Genomic DNA, 18759 nt, shown 5'->3' with positions numbered 1-18759 from the left:
AAGGGAACTTGGTTTCTTTTTATTTAGTAAGAATAACAGGAATAACTACTTCATTGTGGTAATAATAAATGAATAATCTAGTGTTTGGCATAGAGCAAATGCTTTGTGAATGTTAGCTAAAACTATAACTGTCATATCATTTAATTCCTACAATTACCCTACAAGTACTCAGGAGACTAGGACTCATGGAGGGAAAGCCTTTGCTAAACCCGTCACTAAACCAGGTTGTCTAGCTCCTGAGTCTGTGGTCTTAACTACTGTGTCCACTACTTTGTGTGCTAAGCGTTGCCCTGTGCTCCTTCCACTGCCCTATTTCCCTAGCCTCCACCCCATCCCGGGAAGTGCATTTCAGAAAACACCCTTCCAGTGATTGAACGTACTCAGTTTTCCAAAAAGAATCTCCAATACTCTTCAGAGGACAGGAAAACAGTCTTTAGGGAAAAAAAAACATTACTAATCAATACAGGCAACATCAACTTGCCTCTCTGATTTCTTCAAACAGTTTGATGGCATGTTCATACTCGGGAGGCTCAGCATTCAGTTCTGACTCCAGGACGTCCCAGAAGGCCTGGTGGACAATGTGCTTCACTCGACTGGCTAAGCTACAGAAAGGAAATGAATTGCTTTTAAAAATAAGCATTATTTTTCCTGATTATAAAAGAAATGTGCTCATTGTAGAAATCTTAGAAAATGCAGATTAAAAAAACCCAGAATAAAAATGGCCCATAATCTCATTTTTAATCTTTTGACATATTTCCCTGGTTCAAAGCATTGTTTTAATATAGTTGAGGATAACGAGTAGATATATTATATACTCATTTCATTTAATATTCTGTCCTGTTTCCCCTAGACTTTAAAAATGCTTTCTTGCTATAGCTTTCAATAAGTTCATAAAATTCTGTCTTAAGGAGATGCCATAATTTACCCAGCTACTCTTTAGATCTTTAAACTTGTTCTAGATTTTGGGAGTGAGACGGCAAAGTAGCTTTTTCCTCAACAGCTGAAGTTTCATTGCACAGAATAGAACAGATTAGCCCCAAGGAGACATGCATGTGAACTGCTGCCAACTGCAGTTGAGATGTCCCATTTAAAGTTAGCCGGATCAAACTGCTGAAATAGGAACCTTCCTAGGAAGAGCTCACAATAGAGTGTAGGTGGCCACTTTATTCACTGCTTATGTCAATGCCCTAAAATAGGTGCACATTTAAATATACATCCCTACTGACCTCCTACATTTGACAACAGTTTTAAGAAAAGCACATATTTCCCTGCACTGTACTTATGAGTCTCCATCCCCTAAAGGTCATACATCTCTCCCAGGCAGAGGCCATAACTACTTCTTCTTCTAAGTACCTGCCACTGTACCTAGCACACTACCTGGCATACAGTGAGTATTTGATGAATGCATGGTGAATGAATTAATAATTTGATAGTTAAGCACATCTCCTAATTTTTCTTTTTGGAATATAAATAGCTAAACATACAATAATGCTATGAGAAATTAAAATTAGTTTTCTAAGGGGTGTGAGTTAAAATTGTTTCTATAACTGCAAATGCTATATTCCACTCAGCAACTTTAAATGTTAAAACTTACTCTGGTTGCCTGACTAGTTTCATTCAACATAAATTCTATTTCTAAAGTTGACCCTCCTGAGCAACTACAGAACAATTAGAAAGGCAAACATTGCTGGCATGAACTTTCACTCTGGACTTTACAAGCCTCACATAGTTGGCTTGAATGGACCAACCAAGAAGGAGCTACAACAACTTTAGAGCTCCTGCAGGGATATCAGAGTTTAAATGTAAGTTTTCCTAAAGGCTGAAAGATATTTTTTAGCCTTTCAATCTTCTGGTGGATGGTAGGGAAGGATGAGATCAATCAAATCATTTACAAGCATTCCTACTGGCTATCAGAAATTGGACATATTTTGCCAAGTCTTTTCCCCCCAAAACAAGATTTGGTTAAATATGAGAGTCAGTGACATTTTTAAAAGTAACAACTTGGCCATTTGTGGACAGTCATCTGAAAAATCAACAGGTCATCATATGCCATTTCATTTTTAAATAAAGGTAATTGTCCTAAGTTTGCATTTTGCTTTCCTTGCTCACATTTTCCAGCTATGGCAGAAAATGAAAGAAGGAGGCATTCCTATTTCCCATGGTATCAAAATACTTATTATGTTCAAGGCACTCAGATGCCCATGAGCATGCATTTGAAGTGAGCATTTTAGTCCCCATCATATCCTTGGGGAACATGAGGCTCAGAAATGGTCTCAGCAGAGCCAGGATTCAAACCCAGAGCCTATCTGATCCTAAAGTGCCTTCACTAATGCCTGTATTTGCAACTTTTGAATTTAAAGTATAAATATTTTCAAACTATCTTTTGCTGTACTTCATAAAACACACTAATTTTAACTTCAAACATTCATTTTCATTAGTCAGTCAAAAATATTTATAAGGCATCCAATACGGCCAGACCCTCTTTTAGGTAGTGTGGTTACTATAGCAAAAAGAAAGTGTTTGCTCTCAAAAAGCTTATTTGTTAACAGGGACAGGAAGACAAAAACAAAACACATTAAAAATAAATAAGGCAGTTTCAGAAACATAAGGAAGACAGAATAAAACAATGTGGTAGATAGTGATGGAGAGGGTGCTAACTTCACTGGTGGCTGAAGAAAGCTTCTCTAACACACTGCCCTTTGAGTTGAGACTTGAAGGAGGAACAAAAAATCAGCCAGTGAAAATCTAGGGGAACAACACTGAAAAAGCAGAAAGAAGAAGGACAAAGTCCTTGAACAGGATTGAGCTGGTGTATTCCGGGGTCGGCAATGAAGCCAGGGTGGCTGAAGCATAGCAAGCAGGAGGGAAAGGAGTGAGAGACATGGTCTTGGAAGTAGGGCCTTGCTGCCATACTAAAGGGTTTGAGTTCTTAGTCTAAGTGTAATAGAAAAACCACTGAAGGATTTTAGGCAAAGAAATAGGGACCTATTCTGATTAACCCTTTAGAAAGATCACTCTGGCTACCGTGTGGATATGAAGGATGGATTATGGGGAGCTAAGGATGCTGAGACAGGGCAACTAGTTAGGACTTAAAGAGTCGAGGTCAGACATGACAGTGGCCTGGCCTAGGAGTGTAGCAGTAGAGTCGGTATAAAGGATTATGGTGAAATGCAGTTACCATAGACAACCAAACAGATATACCTATTTTGGCCAGTAATCTTAAAAAATATTGATTATTACGAATAATAACCCCAGGAGCAGGAGGATTCTGATCCACATTTCAAAGAAGGAAAATTATTGTTTGCTACTTTCCTGCTTTAAAACAAATAAACATAAAAGCTCTAAATAGAATCAAATATTATATTTTGTCTTACTTGATAAAGGAAATGCCTCTGGATTTATAAATGACACTGTGAGGTTGAAGATTCAATGCCATTATTCGTGAGCTAACTTTGCCTGTAAAGATGAGTTATCTGTAGTTACAGCTTCAAGCCTTTTCTCCCAGGGATTTACGAGCCACCAAAGTTAGAGAGGCTGAGGTAGGATATAAGGGCATGGCTCTAACTAGAGGTCCTTGGGCTGGGGGTTTGGGGGGTGTGTGAGGTTAACCGGGGTGCCCATGTAGTTGTGATTCCTACCTCCAGATGCTTCTGAATCACCTCTTAGCACTTTGGCAGCTCCACTACATTTATTTATCTTTTACAACCTGAATATCAGTTTTTAAGAAGTCAAGCTGCAGGGGTGCCTGGGTGGCTCAGCCGTTAAGCGTCTGCCTTCAGCTCAGGTCATGATCCCACGGTCCTGGGATCGAGCCCCACATCAGGCTCCCTGCTCGGCGGGCAGCCTACTTCTCCCTTTCCCATTCCCCCTGCTTGTGTTCCCTCTCTCACTGTCTCTCTCTCTCTCTCTCTCTCTCTGTCAAATAAATAAATAAATAAAATCTTGAAAAAAAAAAGAAGTCAAGCTGCAAACATTTCTTGAGCATGTACTAAATGTTAGGTATTCTGTTAGGTAATGGGGATACAGCAGCAAACAATATAGACATAGTTCCTCTATTAATGGTGTTTTGGCCACAAAAGGCGAAGACAGACACTGAACATAAAATTATAAGGCTTACTAATAAAAAGGAGGTAGGGGGCAACAGGAGTCTTTAGGAAGGGGATTTAATGTAATCTAGTACTCTCAGGAATGTCAGGAAAAGCTTCCCTCAGGAAGTGACATATAAGCTGAGTTCTAAAGATTATGGGTAACAGGTACCGTTGAGGAATGGTTTTAAAAACAAGTATAAGACCTTGCTAGAGAACTAACCAATGTTTACCCCTGGTGGCTATTATACAAGACTTCTAGGAATCAGTGTGAATGTGTATGTATGTGTGAAACTCTGCAGCTCAGTTTACACATAACAAACACCTCTGGGTTACCTGTTCTCAGGGAGGGCTTCTTGTTTCAATTGAAAGTTCTCATTTACAGCAATTTCGTGAGCAAGTGTCATGTTTGATAAGTTCCTTGCTGCAGCCATCACTTCGTCAAATGTTACAACCCTGGGAGGGCTTGTTGCTGAAACAAAAACAAAACGCAGTTCATGTCATGGAGGAAAAGCTGTCATCCAATGAAGCCTCCTGATGCAGACTGAATTTAAGTTATTCTAACATATATATTCAGGGTTTTACAAGTAAGAAGAATATATACTAAATTAGGTAGATTTCCCTGCTTACTACTTAAGACTTCAAAAATTCAAGAACTCCTTTGGTAGCTTCAGTTACTGTATTGGTAATAAATTCTCAAATGTTTTAGAGACTATCTTATTAGTATAAGCTATTATAAGTTATTTTTCTTTTATTAAATCACCTCATATTTTAGTACCTATTGATATCTGCATTTATTATACATACTATGCAGGAACTTGATAAGACTACTTTTATTCTGTAATTCGTAACTCATTAATTTAAGCAGACTCAAGATGAAATAACTGATTTTTTAAAACTATAACTTCTAAAAGTATACGCAGTGTAGCATAATGTTTAGGTTTGATTCCAATTTTTTCCAATTGGTAGATATTATTTGATTTCACTAAGGCATAACTTACCTCCTCAGGGCTGTCTTTAGGTGATTAAATAAGATAAGAAGAACAAAGTAAGAATTTCATAAATGTAGATAATTAAAATATAAGCTGGATAATCTACTCAGTAGGAAGTAGTATATAAAGAATTATTCTACTTACTTCTAAAGATTATTCTAAAAAATTATTCTAATAAACCATGTCTTTAAAAAATTACTATTGGAACTCTTAGGTTCAATTAATTAAAAATCATTACCTCAGACAACAGTACTGACTGGCATTATTTTGCTACCTAAAATAATTTCTCAAAGAAGGAGGAAGAGGAAGACCATGTGGAGGAGGAGGGGGAGGAAGAGGAAAAAACGGTGATACACGGAATTAGTAAAACCCCTCTTTAGGATGCCTGCCTACCCTGTTAGAGGAGCCTCATATATAATACAAACAGTGAGAAAAAGCACAGAAAGCTAGGTGGCTGCTAGTAAATTCTTTTCTCAATTCTCTGTCCCATTAAGATTCTTTTAAAAAATGTCTGTACCCTTGGGTCCAATAATCCAATTATATCCAAAGGAATTCCTGGAAACCTTAATGCACCAAGATGTTCATAAAGCACTATTTGTAACAGCAAAAAAAAAAAAAAAGAGGAAATTAACTCAATGTCCAATGATAAATCAATGGTTAAATAAATTTATAGTATATTCATTTGATGAAGTAGCTTTAGTGTATTAAACGTATGTTATATCATCAGTAAATGTTTTAGTTATAATTCTTTTTTTTAAGATCTGTTTATTTATTTGGGAGGGGGAAGGGCAGAGAGAGAGAGAGAATCCAGAAGCAGACTCCCTGCTGAGCATGGAGCCTAATGTGGGGCTCGATCCCAGGATCCTGAGATCATGACCTGCGCTGAAATCAACAGTTGGCCACTTAAATGACTGAGCCACCCAGGCACCCCATGTTTTAGTTATAATTCTAAGTGAAAAGAGTCTACACATATATACACACACATATGTCTATGTGAAGAATGAATATGACAAAGTGCCACCAGCTGTCATCTTTGGGTGATACTATGGGCAAAATTTTCTTTTCTTTATACTTATGTACTTTCCAAATTTTTAAAAATGAGACTGTATAAATTTAAAATAAACACAAATGAACAAACGTGTTTGAAGTGGACATTTGATATTTTAGACATTAGTTGCTTCTTTCTGCATTTGCTTTGTCTGTTTAAGGTGTTATATTTCCTGTGCAAAATGTCAATTAAAAAGCTAAAAAAAGACAAACACACTTGCTTTACACACCTCTAGCTTCCACACACAAGGGAAAAGACATCTCCCTCACTGTGGCCACTTTTTTAACTTTCTCACACCCCTAGTGTAGTAATTCTCCTTGTGGGCACTTTTGTGCAGTGATTTGCACAACAGGTTTTGAAATCAGCAGGAAGCCCTTTACATTATTTCACTTCCTGCCCGTCCCTTAAATTGGGGCAAGTTTCCTTCCATGTTAATCGGCAATTATCAGAAAAGACCAATTTGAACTTATCCTTCAATGTTGCCCAAGAAGTGATCTCAAGAGGGAGTGGCTTTCCATTACTCAAGAGAAAAGACAGGTTGGGTTTGGGAACCTGATTTATAATCAAACCAAAACAGATCAGAGACAGTTACGAAAATAAAAATGGGCAGGTTGTATAACTTTAGCAGCTATTTACTCCTGCCTTTGCAGTGCTATTACGGTACATCTAGAAAGGAGGGGGAGTCTCTACTCTGCTCTCATTCATTTATGAGTTTTCAAATCTAACACACGTCTAGAACGAACAGCCCCCCACCCCCCACCCCCCAACACCTGCTCCCCCGTCAGCTTACAAGCAGGAGAGCTGGATTTGCTGGAAGAGTCGCTTGTAAAGCTCTGCCTGGAGCACTCAGAGTCACTGAGTGAAGCCATGCTTTCGGAAAACCGGGAAGAGTCTGAATCGCTTGGCTGGTCCTCGCCCACACACTGCTTCTCACCATTGAAGGGCATCTTGTGTCACTCAAGTGTGGGCAAAGAGATGGTGCCTGCATAGACAAATAGACCTGCATCAATGCTCTGTGGTACTTCCACCAGCATCGCAGATGCTTCTTCCAGTGTAGACAGTTTTGCCCACAGGAGTCACAGTGTTGAAAGGTCCCAGAAGATAACCTCATCTTTCCCATAGCAGCCAGGCTATTACCAGGCCTTCAAGACTGCCTTCCAGAAAAGAGACTCCAGAGCCCTAAGTGTGAACTTGCTCAGGACATACATAGTGTGAATGTGGAACAGCTCTCAGCAATAACAGATCCTTTCAAAATGAGCAGAAGACACAGTCTTTCTCTTCCTGGGTTTCTAAAACATGGAAGGTAAGAGTAAGAGGGTGGGGCCCTGAGGCTGGACTGCCTAGGTTAGAAGCTCATGCTGTCTTTGCCATGTGACCTTGGGAAAGTCACTAACCCACCCACCTGGAGTAAAACTGGGCTGAAAGACTAAACTTACAGAGTTGCTTGAAGATTAAATAGGATTAATCTTATTAAAGTGCCTAGCACTCAAATGTTAGTTATTATTACCGTTCTTATGGCTTTGTTCTAAATGAACTATTTTCGAAATCAGCCTCTTCAGTTCCTTGTGAGCCTCTTGGGGAAAGGAGAAGACTAAAATCTCTGGCTGGCAAGTCTTCAGGTTCTTCTCCATTTTCCTGTGAACTGCCATGATATAAAGACTAAAGCCTGATCCTGGGTTTGCACTTGACAGATGACTTGGTACCCACTACTACCCGATGAACAGGCACCAAAGATCCTGATTCATGAGTGAAAGAGACAGACTCTGAGGGACGAGGGGACTTACCATGCCATAAAACCAGTCCCTTGACTCTATCTATGGCCAGTGCTCTATCTGGGACATCAGATTGCCTCCCAGGTAAGAGCAGGGCACTTGGGCCCAGTCACCCCCTTGAAAGGAGATCCTGGGCACATAGGATGCCCCAGCCTGAGCCCAGGAGCATCAGCCAAGGCCCAGGAGGGAGCTGGCTCTGATATGTATGGTGTTAGCTGACACTAAGGGAAACCTGGCCCCGAGGAGGAAGGTGCAAGTCCTGAATAGACAATAATGATAGTAAGGGTTCACTGAATCTCTTTAAACCTGAATGCAGCCGGTTCAGTGAGGTATATAGAGCTTTTAAAGCTACAAAAACTTGAAAACACAGCCACGCATAGTATGTCTGGAAATCCTGCACAGTTTTTTCAATGATTCCTTTCATATTTATTGAGTGCCTACTATGCAGCAGCACCAGGAAAGGTTAACAGTGAACAAAAGAGACAGGGCCCTACTCTCATGGGTCTCAAGTCTAGTTACCTACAACTGTGTGTGTTGGAGGCTAGAAGATGAGAAAAGGAGAAACAAGGCATTGCTGGGGAAGCACAAGAAAGGAGAGACCAGGTGAGACTATGGGGGAATCTAGCCTTTGTTGAGAGAAATGGTGCCATTTTTTATCCGTTGGTGGTAACAGAGACAAGGATGAACCTCAGAGGAACTTTAATTAAAGGTAAAGGCCTAAGGGCATTTGCCCCTGGCCTCACCTAAACAACCCTCTTCAGTCCTGCCAATTGTGCACCTTCCTGGGCCCACCACTTTCACAAACAGAAAACCACTAACTCAGAGGCTGCCTTTGCAAGGAATCCAGTGAAGCTGCCAGGAAGCTACTATGTAGAGAGGTCTGTCTGCCTTGTCCTAGACTCCCAAGGCCAACCACCACCAACACAGGCTATATATAAAATAGCCCTGAACCCCTGCAACCTCAGCGGGGAAATAACTTCCTTCACCACATGCAAACTAGTTTCTACTTGAGCTTTAACTCCCATCTGCTGGGGGGAAGGGAACAGAGGACAGAAGAAAAGGGTCTGCTTTAACTCTTTCACTTCCACCAAACCCCAGTCCTAAATGGAATACTTACTCTTCCGTCTAGATTTCTCTCTCTCTCTCTCTTTGCCAACATTTTACGTCTCACTGATGGCATTTCTTGAAAACGCTACCTTCCTCAGGAAGCCTTTACTCCCTGGCCAGAGGGAATGACACTCTTCTTTCTACATCTGCAGCACATGTCCTATATCCCCACCATAGAGCTGAGTCCCTTGTACACTTATTTTCTTCCCATGGCTACTTCTGACTCTCCTTAATAAGGCAGGGACTGTGTCTTGTCCACTGCCAGTGTCAAGTACGTGGCAAGTATTCATTTAGTGTCAGCTGAATCGGAATCACTGAATCCCATTTGGTACAGCTTCAACCAGAACATTCGCAAACTGATATCAGTGCACACTTACAGGCCTGTTACTGCCAAAGTTAATGCTCTGGAGCAGAGAACCTACCACTTAAACCTACTTTATTAGGTTTAAGACTCAATATTCCCTGGTCCTGATCACACTCTTATTTGCATATTTTAAACTTCATTTCCATTTTATTATTTTTTTTCCATCATTCCACCATAACAACTGTGCTCTGTATGCTCTGCTCTTATTTTTTTTTTCACTTTGGCTGTTTTTCCAAGTAAAGGTGAATAAAAGCTTTCATCCATTGGAATTTATGAACTAGGTTAATAGCTGTAACTGTCCATTTCATTTTTCTACTCCAGCTGAACAGCACACTTTGTAGGTTCCTTAATTGTGTTTAACAAGGCAGCAAAGTACAAAGATTTAAAAATAAAAAGATGTAGGTTAGGAGTTAGAAGGCTAGAGTCTGAGGCCTGAATCTGTCATTAATTTGCTATGTGACTTTATGCACATCACATCGGCTAGCTTCATCTCATTTTTCTGAGCAGGTTGGGCAAGCTATAAGGTCCCTTTCAGCTAGGAATTGCTAAAATTCTATAAACCCAGAGTTCCATGAGGCTTCACTAGAAGTTGTGAGAAATTAAATGTGCTCATGGCAGACATACTTAATAATGTGCAACTATGCTTCCTTCCAAAAATTCACTGGAAGTAGAGTTTCTGGCACAGGGAATGCAACAGAAAATGTGAAAGCTTCAAAATGTTTAGACACTCTTGTTTGGATGGTAGAAGCCTCCATAGCACAACTGGGCTTTAGTGCATCCAAGGAGAAACTTTCCTTTGAAGCCCAAATGTCCATTATTATTCTATAAGGAAACTGCCTGTTTCCTCCTCTAGGCAAACTAATAATACCCAATGCATAGGGTTGGTGTGGGACTACATTTAGTCAATATGTGTAGAGTACTTGGAACAGTATCTGACAGAAAAAACAGGATATAGATTATTGCTATTATTAGTATTATTTGCATTTTTTTCTTGTTATTATCATTTCAGGCATTAAAAACTCTAGAAGGGAGAACTGTTTTATCCCAAGATGATAAAAGCATATTCCCCTACAGATAAACAAGACTGCTAGTTAACCTACAGCAGAGCTCTTGCACTTGTCATAGATACTTGCACAGCTTTAGATACTAAAGCTGAAAGCAAAAGGCCCATTCCAGTGCAAATGGTCTTCTGCAAGCTCGTTCACAACCTTTCTTACTTTTCTTGGTCTCGGGTTTCCATATAAGTCATCTGGGGACAAAGCTACTTGACTCAAAAGGCATTGAGGGTAATTAGACGGCTTTAAAAACTATTTTGGATTCTCTCTTAGAATAGTGATAATAAAACCAGTCTATTTCTTTAAGAAAGGTAATGCTTCTCATACTGACAAACTTAGACCTACTTAACTTTCACCACTGCCAATCACAAGCAAACCACACAACTTTTAAGAAACACCACATCTCATCCTACCTGGAGGATTTACTACTGGCCAAAGGTAAAGTCAAAGGTGAAAACAGTGGATAACTCCAAGCAAAGCCTCCAACACTACAGTGGGTCACCATCAAGGAGAATAATCACATTCTTACTACATTCTTTCTCATTTAATTAAGTTCAATATTATATAATTTCTTCCAAGACCAATGACTGGGATGCAGCTGACATTTAAACATTTATTGTTGAATGAATGGCAATATGATCATTGACATTTTAGAGAGGAGGAAATGGGTACAGGGATCCCAAAGGGGATAGTTCTGTGACCCATGACAGATAGAAGGGAAATGGGTTTTTTTAATTTGCTAGTTGACTCCTTAGCCTGTGCCCACACTACCAACTTTACTTCTTTATTTCCTTTTCATAGCAAACTCATCTGCAAATGGTCCAGCACAGATTCAGGATTAGAAAGATCCATCAGTGACAATGTACATGTCCAGAAAGCAGTAAGAACACTGGCGCTGGAGTCAAGTGGACTGGGTTCTTGATCCTGACTCTTGATATTTACTGACTAGAGAGAGGGAACTTAGCCATTTGTAAAATGGGGCTAATAATAGCATCTACCTCATAGAATTGTGAAGATTAACTGAAATAGTCTATGTAAAGTACTTAAGCTCCTAGTAAGTGCTTGACAGATTGTCAACTATTATTTTATTCTTACTAAAAGAAATTATGATTTCCAAACATGTCAATGTCATAAAAACAAAGAAAGGCTGAAGACATGTTCCAGATGAAAAGAGACTTGACAACTGAGTGAAACAGATGATCCCTGACTGAATCCCGTACCAGAGGGGAAAAAACGCTATTATTGGATCAATTAACAGCACCGTTACAAACTTTACTGTCTGTATTACAATGTTAAATTTACTAAAGTTGATAAATGTACTGTGACTACATATTAGGAATAAAGGGCCATGATGTATGCAACTTTCTCTCGACTAATTTAATGAGAAAAAGAAAAAACAATAAGGCATATGGAGCAAAATGTTAACAGATGAATATGAGTAAAAGGTAGACAATAAGGAGTTCTTTGTAGTGTTCTTACAACCCTTTCTGTAAGTTTGAAATTATTTCCAAGCGAAAAATTAAAAGAGAAGTACTAAACCAAAACTCCAAGTCTAATTCAGAACAGTCGGGCTCCTGTAATTTTTAGATTTTGATTGTTCCCACTGCTGGGATAGCTTAGATCCTGTTCTATTATAAAAGCTCTTCTAGACAGTCTGGCTTGTCCCAATGTCCTTCTTGAACAGTGTCTAGAGAATAAAACAGGAAATAGGCCAGAGCCCTTCAGAAGAGGCACAATATATCATCCCTTTTAAGAGTTCATCTCCCGGTGGTTTCCCTTTTCTTAAGAAGTTTCCTGGCAATGGTTTATATTCCTCTGTGATTTGGCCTCTGCCTACACCATCCCGTATCACTCTTCCCCTAACCCTTCCTGCTACAGACACAATGGCTTTCTTCAGGTTCCTCAGATATGCCAAACTTCCTACTTTGGAGCACTCGAACCTGCTATTCTCTCCCGTAGCATGTTCTCCTCCCTGATCTCCATGGGATGGGCCCCTTGTTGTCGTTCAGGTTTGAAATTAAACATTACAACTTCAAAGTGACATTCCCTGATAGCCTCACTCCATCTAAATTAGCCATCTAGAGCTGAGAACACTTCCTGGGATAGAGGGGGAGCTGGAGGAGTCTCACTGACAAACAAATTAAGCCACACTCGTATTCATATTACAATTTGGGGTTTCCTTCCCTCCTGCCTCACTCACATTGCTCATATTCCCATTATGCAGTCACTTAAAGTACTATAGTTGCTATTTACATATCTGCCTCCCCACTAAATTTTAAGTTGCTTGCAGGAAGGGCTATGTCTCTCTCCCCTTTCCAATTCCCAGTGCCTGCCTCTGCACATTTCCCAGGCACCTAAAATTCAAACTAGCAAAGACTCAGAGTTCAGAGCTTAAAGAAATGTTTACATTGTGTCTTTCCCCTTTCTTAATGCTCACTGATAGTAAGTGATAACAATTAGAGCTAATAGTTACTGTGTGCTTATTATACCCCAGCCCCCATAAGTGCTGTGTTTTATCTCCTTGAATCTTTATCATAACCCTGTTAGCTGAGGTATTGCTATTATCCCCATTTTATAGATGAGAACCTGAGGCTCAGAGAGGTTAAATTACTTGCCCTAGGGTTCACAGCAGTGGCAGAAGCACAGCTGAAATCCAGGCCATGGATCCCTAATAGCCCATGCTTTCTACCACTCTAGGATGGCTGGAGAAAATTTGGTGTGCTGCTCATTCTTTCCACTCTCAGTCTGCCAAATCGATCTACCCAACACCACGTGGATACTTGCATATGTGGTAACAAGCTGACCTTACCCCGGGGTGGCAGCTCAAAGTGCTATACCGTGAAGGGCATCACTGAAAGAGTCTATTGTCCAAAATAATTCTCAACCACCCCACTAGAGTAAATGAAAATCCTCTATCAGGGAGCCATTCTTTAAGTACTGCAAAATCCCTAGTTAAAACGCACATATTATCAAAAGTCTTAACTTCTTACAACTAATATAAAAGACATATTGAGGTGACTTATTCAGATTTTCCAGCAGTGCTCTGGACAAGGAATGGAGCCCAACCAGTTAAGGTTAGGTTGTGGAAATGAGAAATTTCAAGAGCTATCTAGTGGGTGTCATCCTTGAAGACCAGGTCAAGGTCATATACAAAGACAAGCATTCACATACGTGTAGTAAAGGGCAAGGAGTCAGAAGAAAAAAATGGTAGATGGTGTGGAAAATTACCATCTTCTGCAAATGCTGCTTTAGAACCAGTCCCAAACAGCAGTGCTAAAAAGTTATTCATATGCAGCAAGGCATAAACCACAGAGCAGAGAGATAGGTTCCTGCTCCATTCAGCTAGAGAATACTGGTCTTCATCAATTAGAGCCAACAAAGAGCTAGATAAAAGCCAACAAGCCAGGCATTGTCTAAGAAAGCAGATGTTCATGCAACACATAACATTACAGCATCAGGGAGAAGGATTTCTAGGCACTTTTCACACTTGGAAACCCTTCTCCTCCCACCCCTGGCTGGCCAGTCTAATACCTGTATTTCCTCCTCTGGGGGCCTCAACCCCTCACAGAATGGCACCGAAGCTGCTTCCACACAGGACTGGCTATCTCCAGTCCTGGGCCACTTCAAGTGAGGCAACCCGCAGGCTCCCAGAGTGATGTATGAAATCCCTGGAGGCAAGAGGACAAGGCAGGCAGGGAGCCACCTAAAGTGGGAACCACTGCGATAACCTACCTCATTCTGATCGGCAGGTGGCAAAGAGCAGGGTCTCTGGCTGGGCTGGAGGCCATGAGACCACAGGGATCTTGGGGGCGGAGGGGCCCACTGGGGACGAGGACAACTTGCCTGGTTTCTCAAGGTTAAAGTAACAGGACAACCACCTAAGACAATTATTTCCCAAACTTCAGTCATTTGGCTACCACTGTTCACGCCTGTTGCCACATCTCCATCCTCATCTCTACTCTAATTTATCAATCACTTCTATCTTGACTAGATTTTTGCATTTAAATACATTTATTTTAAAAGGAAACTTTATATCATTGTGAAATTGCTTGTTTAATGGTTTTTTCCAATACTAACGAAAACGCAGAACCCTGTTCGTCCTCGTGCCACCTCCAATCTGCGCTGTTACCCCCAGTGGTGCCATCCAGCGGCGCGGCTTTGGGAAGCACTAGCAATCTCCGAGAGGCCAGAGGTTCGAACCCGGGGGCCTGACTGGCATCTCCCGCCTCGTCGCCTGACAGTCGGCTCGAGGGCAGGCACCGGGAGTCTGCACAGCCCCCCTCCGGCCGCCCCTCCCCTCCAGCAGCACGTTTCCTGTCAAAACAAACCCTTGGGGGAGGGGACGGCGGAGGCCGAGCCGAGTGCCAGGGAAACCCCGTAAACAAACCCCCAACACACGCGTCGGGCCGCGCCCGGCACCCACCGTGGCTCCGCTCGCCCACCCGCGCTGGGCTGGGAGTCGCAAGCGAGAGGGGCCCCCACCCGGAGCCCGGGTGGTGGGAAGCCGTTCGCAGCGCTGTCGCTGGCATGGGGCCAGCAGGATGTCAACAGTGGCCAAGCGGCCGCAACCCCGCCGCCTCCGGGGCCCGAAGCCCGCGGCTATGCTGACACCCCCGGCGGCCACTCGGTGCCCGCGCCCCGCTCCCACGCGGGACGCCGGTTCGAGGTCAAACAAGGGAATGGGGGGAGCAAGAAGCGGGGCTTTAACGCCCCTGGCACCGGAGTCCCAGGACAGAGTTCCGAGGTGGGTCGGGGGAGGCCCTCGGGCTGCCCTGGGGCGAGGTGTCCGGGTCCACTGACCCGGGCCGGTCACTTCAGAGCCGGCGACCCCCTCCCCCGGATGGATACGCACCGGGTCCGGCGCAGACAGGCGGAGGAGTAAGGCGACTGAGTGAGTCTGGGTCAGGGGTCTCTGGGTGTCCCCTCACCGAGCACCGCACAAGCACCTCGAAGACTCACCAGTCCAACAACCCCGAACCTCCCGGTCTCCCTCCCTCCTCCCCCCCCCCCGCCCCACGCGGTATTTAAAGGGCCGGGAGGGACTCTGAGGAGACAGCCACGGCGGAGCAGAGTAACCTGCGGGCGGGGGAAGACGGCCCGCGGGAGAGGAGGAAATCCAGGTAACTTCATGCTCCGATCGCAGAGCTCTGACAGATTTGACCTACTACAGAACAGTTTTCCTCATGTTTGATGAAAGAGGCCGAGAAGCGCTTGGATTGACGTTGTTCTGCATGCGAGAGGAAACTACCCCCCCCCCCCGTGGGTTTCGAGTAGTGCGGTCCGGGGACTGCTAGGGGCGGGGAGAAAAGTGTTTACGGAACTGGGGCAGCCGTGCCGCTGGGAGAGCCCGGCGTTGGAGGCGGGGCTGTCAGGCGCTGGGGGGCGGAGCCGAGTAAGGAGCGGGTGTTGGGGGGTCTGGGGCGGAGCGGGGGCGTTGGGGGCGGGGCGAGGCTGCGAGTGGATCCATTTGTGGTGGGGCTGGTGAAGCGCCGGCCGGGCTTGGGCTTCCGAGGCGCGGCACGGTGGATAATGGTACAAGCTCCCAGGCTGCAGGTGGACCTTCTACTACTGGAACACCCCTCATCTAGGCGGGGCGATCCAAATGGGGTGCCCACTATTACGCCGTCCGCACAGACACAACCCAACAGACAACAGACAACCGGGCAGGTGCGTTCCCACGTGCGCCAGCAACCAACCTTGTCACCTACGTTTCTGTCTGCACCTCCACAGAAACATCGGCCCAGATTTGCATATGGCTGGACTGAAAGATTAGCTCCTGGGAGTCACACCCTCCCAGGTTGTCTGAAGACGTCAACTGTAAACTTCGTGTGCATGCAAAAGATAAAACATCTCACTTCCTCTGAAGTTCTGGGCAGCACCTCTCTGCGGGAGAAGTTTCAACATTGGTTAATGTAAATAAGCAGCCCTAGGGTGGGTTCTGTTCAGCTCTTGTGGGTGTGTATCTTGCGGATGTACAGAAACACCATTCCCTAGCCGCACACATAAAAACCACTGTATCTTCTGTAAATTGGCATTGTTTGGGAGAAAATTTCATGCAGGAATGTTAAGTGAATTTTGTATAGGCTGAAGTATTTCTATTTCGTGCTGAAACCATGTCTGAATTGTGGAGGCAAAATTGGTTCTAGAATAAACCAGACAGGCAACATTTTAAAGGTGGATAGAAAGCCAGTCATCCTAGATGGAATAATTCAGACTTGTCTGGGGTTCAACCCTGGCTCTGACATTAACTACCCAGCAGATCTTGGTCAATGGATAACCAATGATAACTATCTCATTGGGTTATGGTGAGGATGGAATGAGATAAAGCATCTGAAGGGCTTACAGCTGTACACAGTAAACACTAGTCAGTGTTAGTTATTGAAACTATCAGGCAAATCACTCTGAACAAACTTGGCTGCTGAGCTCTATAAATTTGTATTTGTGTCTCCTTATGCCCCTCTCTCCTCCCTGCTAATATATACAACTTGATACAAACCAAGAGATTAAGGATAAAATGCTGTTGCCACCCAAAGGTTCTTTCCTGTGAGCCTGCCCTGGTTTCTATTGTTTGTTGGAATCAGCAGTCAGGGTAACAGAAGCCTCCAGTTTCGATTCTTGCCAAATAACAACCACCACTCAACTGTCATCACCACCCTAAAAACTCCACAATAGAAGGATTAACCAAAAATATCCCTCCAACTTTTGGACACTGTGACAATGACACATTGCAGCTTTGCTTCTTTTTGTTAGCTTTATACGCACTTGTTAAGTATTGTTTTTGTGTTATTACATAACTTGGAACAGGTGAGCATGACTCAGGAAAGTTGTCCAGTCTACCTGGGTGACCAGCGGCCTGACCCTAGGCATGGCACTTATTTCAAAGCTCAAATATGTAACTCTCAAAACCACAAGGAAGCAACTTTTTTTTTTTTTTTTCAAAGCAGATGAGTCAAGTTTCAGCATGTGCTGGGGTGAGAACCTTAAGGTGGAGGCACAAGTGGGGTAACATCAGTGACCCATGCTGGGGAGAGAAAATATCCTGGAAACACCATCAACTGTTACTTTGACATTAAATAACTTGCTATCTGGAAACTTTTTGGTCAATTAACTGGCCAACCGCCCTCAGTCTGGCTTGTTTATAAAAAACCACTTTGAAAAATATAGTACCAAAGAAAATTAGGCAGTTCCCCTAAAAAATGAGCCTTGTATCGCATTCTTGCTCAGAGAGCTCAGGCAGTCATAGAATAAAACCTTCCTTGCTCAGACTGTGTTCATGACCTTTTGGGGAAAATGTCTAAAAGGCAAAGTCTTTAGTAAGTAAGCTTTTTATTTATTTTCACACCTAATTTTTCTAACTTTCCTTTCTGAACCACTTAGAAAATTCACAGTAATGCAGTTTGCTTACTATAAATTATGCAGTAGTCTAAATTTGTTCTATTGCCTTTGGCACATGCATGACGAAGGGCTGATCAAAATTATTGCCAGGTGAAGAACTAGAAATACTTATTTTCTTTTTACACATCATAAATCTGAGTTTTAAATTATAATGAGCCCTTGAAAAAAATCAGAAGTTCCCCTAATGTAATTTGCAACCTCTCAACCATTTAACTTATAGAGTGGAGCTGCATCTCGTGCTGATTTAGCACAGTATAAATTCGACTATATGGCCTCCGATGGGACAGGGTGCAGGGAGCACAACAGAATAACTTAAATACTGGCAGTGATTTTGCCCCCTGTTCTCTCTATGGGAGTTGTGAGGCTTCTCTTCCTGAGTTGATCTCAGTTTCCAAGCTTCTGATTACATTCCAAGCTTCTTACCAAGGGCTGGCTCCATGGGTTTGCAAACTGAGCAGGTACACAAGGCCCTACCCTTGGAAGAGCCCTATACTCAGTTTAATGCTCTGCTGCTGCCATCTTGAAATTCTTCATAATTTTCAATGAAGAGCCCACATTTTCATTTTTCACTGGACCTTGCAAATTATGTAGCTGGTCTTGATCTCACCACACAGAACATCAGTCTAGAGTTTAAAGGTACTTATTTTCCCTTCACCTGTTCAAATCAATTATTTTATCTAGTGCTCAGTTGAAGAAACATACCTGTTTCAATGCCATAGGCAAAAACAAACAAACAAACAAACAAAACCAAAACATAAGTGGGTATATCCCAGGTCTTATGGCCCATCAAAGAACCTTTCAAAGATAATTTTGACTGCATGTGATTTTGACCTTATGTTCTTCCTTTGGAAATTAACCCCTCACATAAGATATGATTCCATTGTAGTGGAAAAATTGATTGCTTGGAATACCATCTCTTTTTCTCTCCCCTGTCCATCTTA

General features: G+C 42.6%; 1 protein-coding gene across 2 annotated transcripts in view; it reads right to left on the bottom strand.

Annotated features, from left to right (window-relative positions):
* TCP11L2 (t-complex 11 like 2) overlaps positions 1-15415 on the bottom strand; it is a 48943-nt gene extending 33528 nt beyond the window's left edge. The window contains exons 1-4 of one of the 2 annotated variants that reach the window (XM_028121603.2): positions 15276-15415; positions 6916-7107; positions 4422-4557; positions 482-602 (exon numbers count right to left, since the gene is read on the bottom strand). In XM_028121603.2, coding sequence (XP_027977404.1) covers positions 482-602; positions 4422-4557; positions 6916-7072 — 414 coding nt within the window. In that variant the 5' untranslated portion in view covers positions 7073-7107; positions 15276-15415. The remainder of the gene's footprint in view (positions 1-481; positions 603-4421; positions 4558-6915; positions 7108-15275) is intronic. The other variant, XM_028121604.2, reaches the window with a different exon arrangement.
* Between the last annotated feature and the right edge of the window lie 3344 nt (positions 15416-18759).

The sequence above is a fragment of the Eumetopias jubatus genome, unplaced genomic scaffold (genome assembly GCF_037043125.1).
Source record: "Eumetopias jubatus isolate StellerSeaLion01/CBP00866 unplaced genomic scaffold, mEumJub1_p1.0 scaffold_8, whole genome shotgun sequence".
NCBI classification, from domain to species: domain Eukaryota; kingdom Metazoa; phylum Chordata; class Mammalia; order Carnivora; family Otariidae; genus Eumetopias; species Eumetopias jubatus.
Note: the sequence above shows the minus strand (reverse complement) of the source record. Positions and strands in the feature narration are given on the sequence as shown.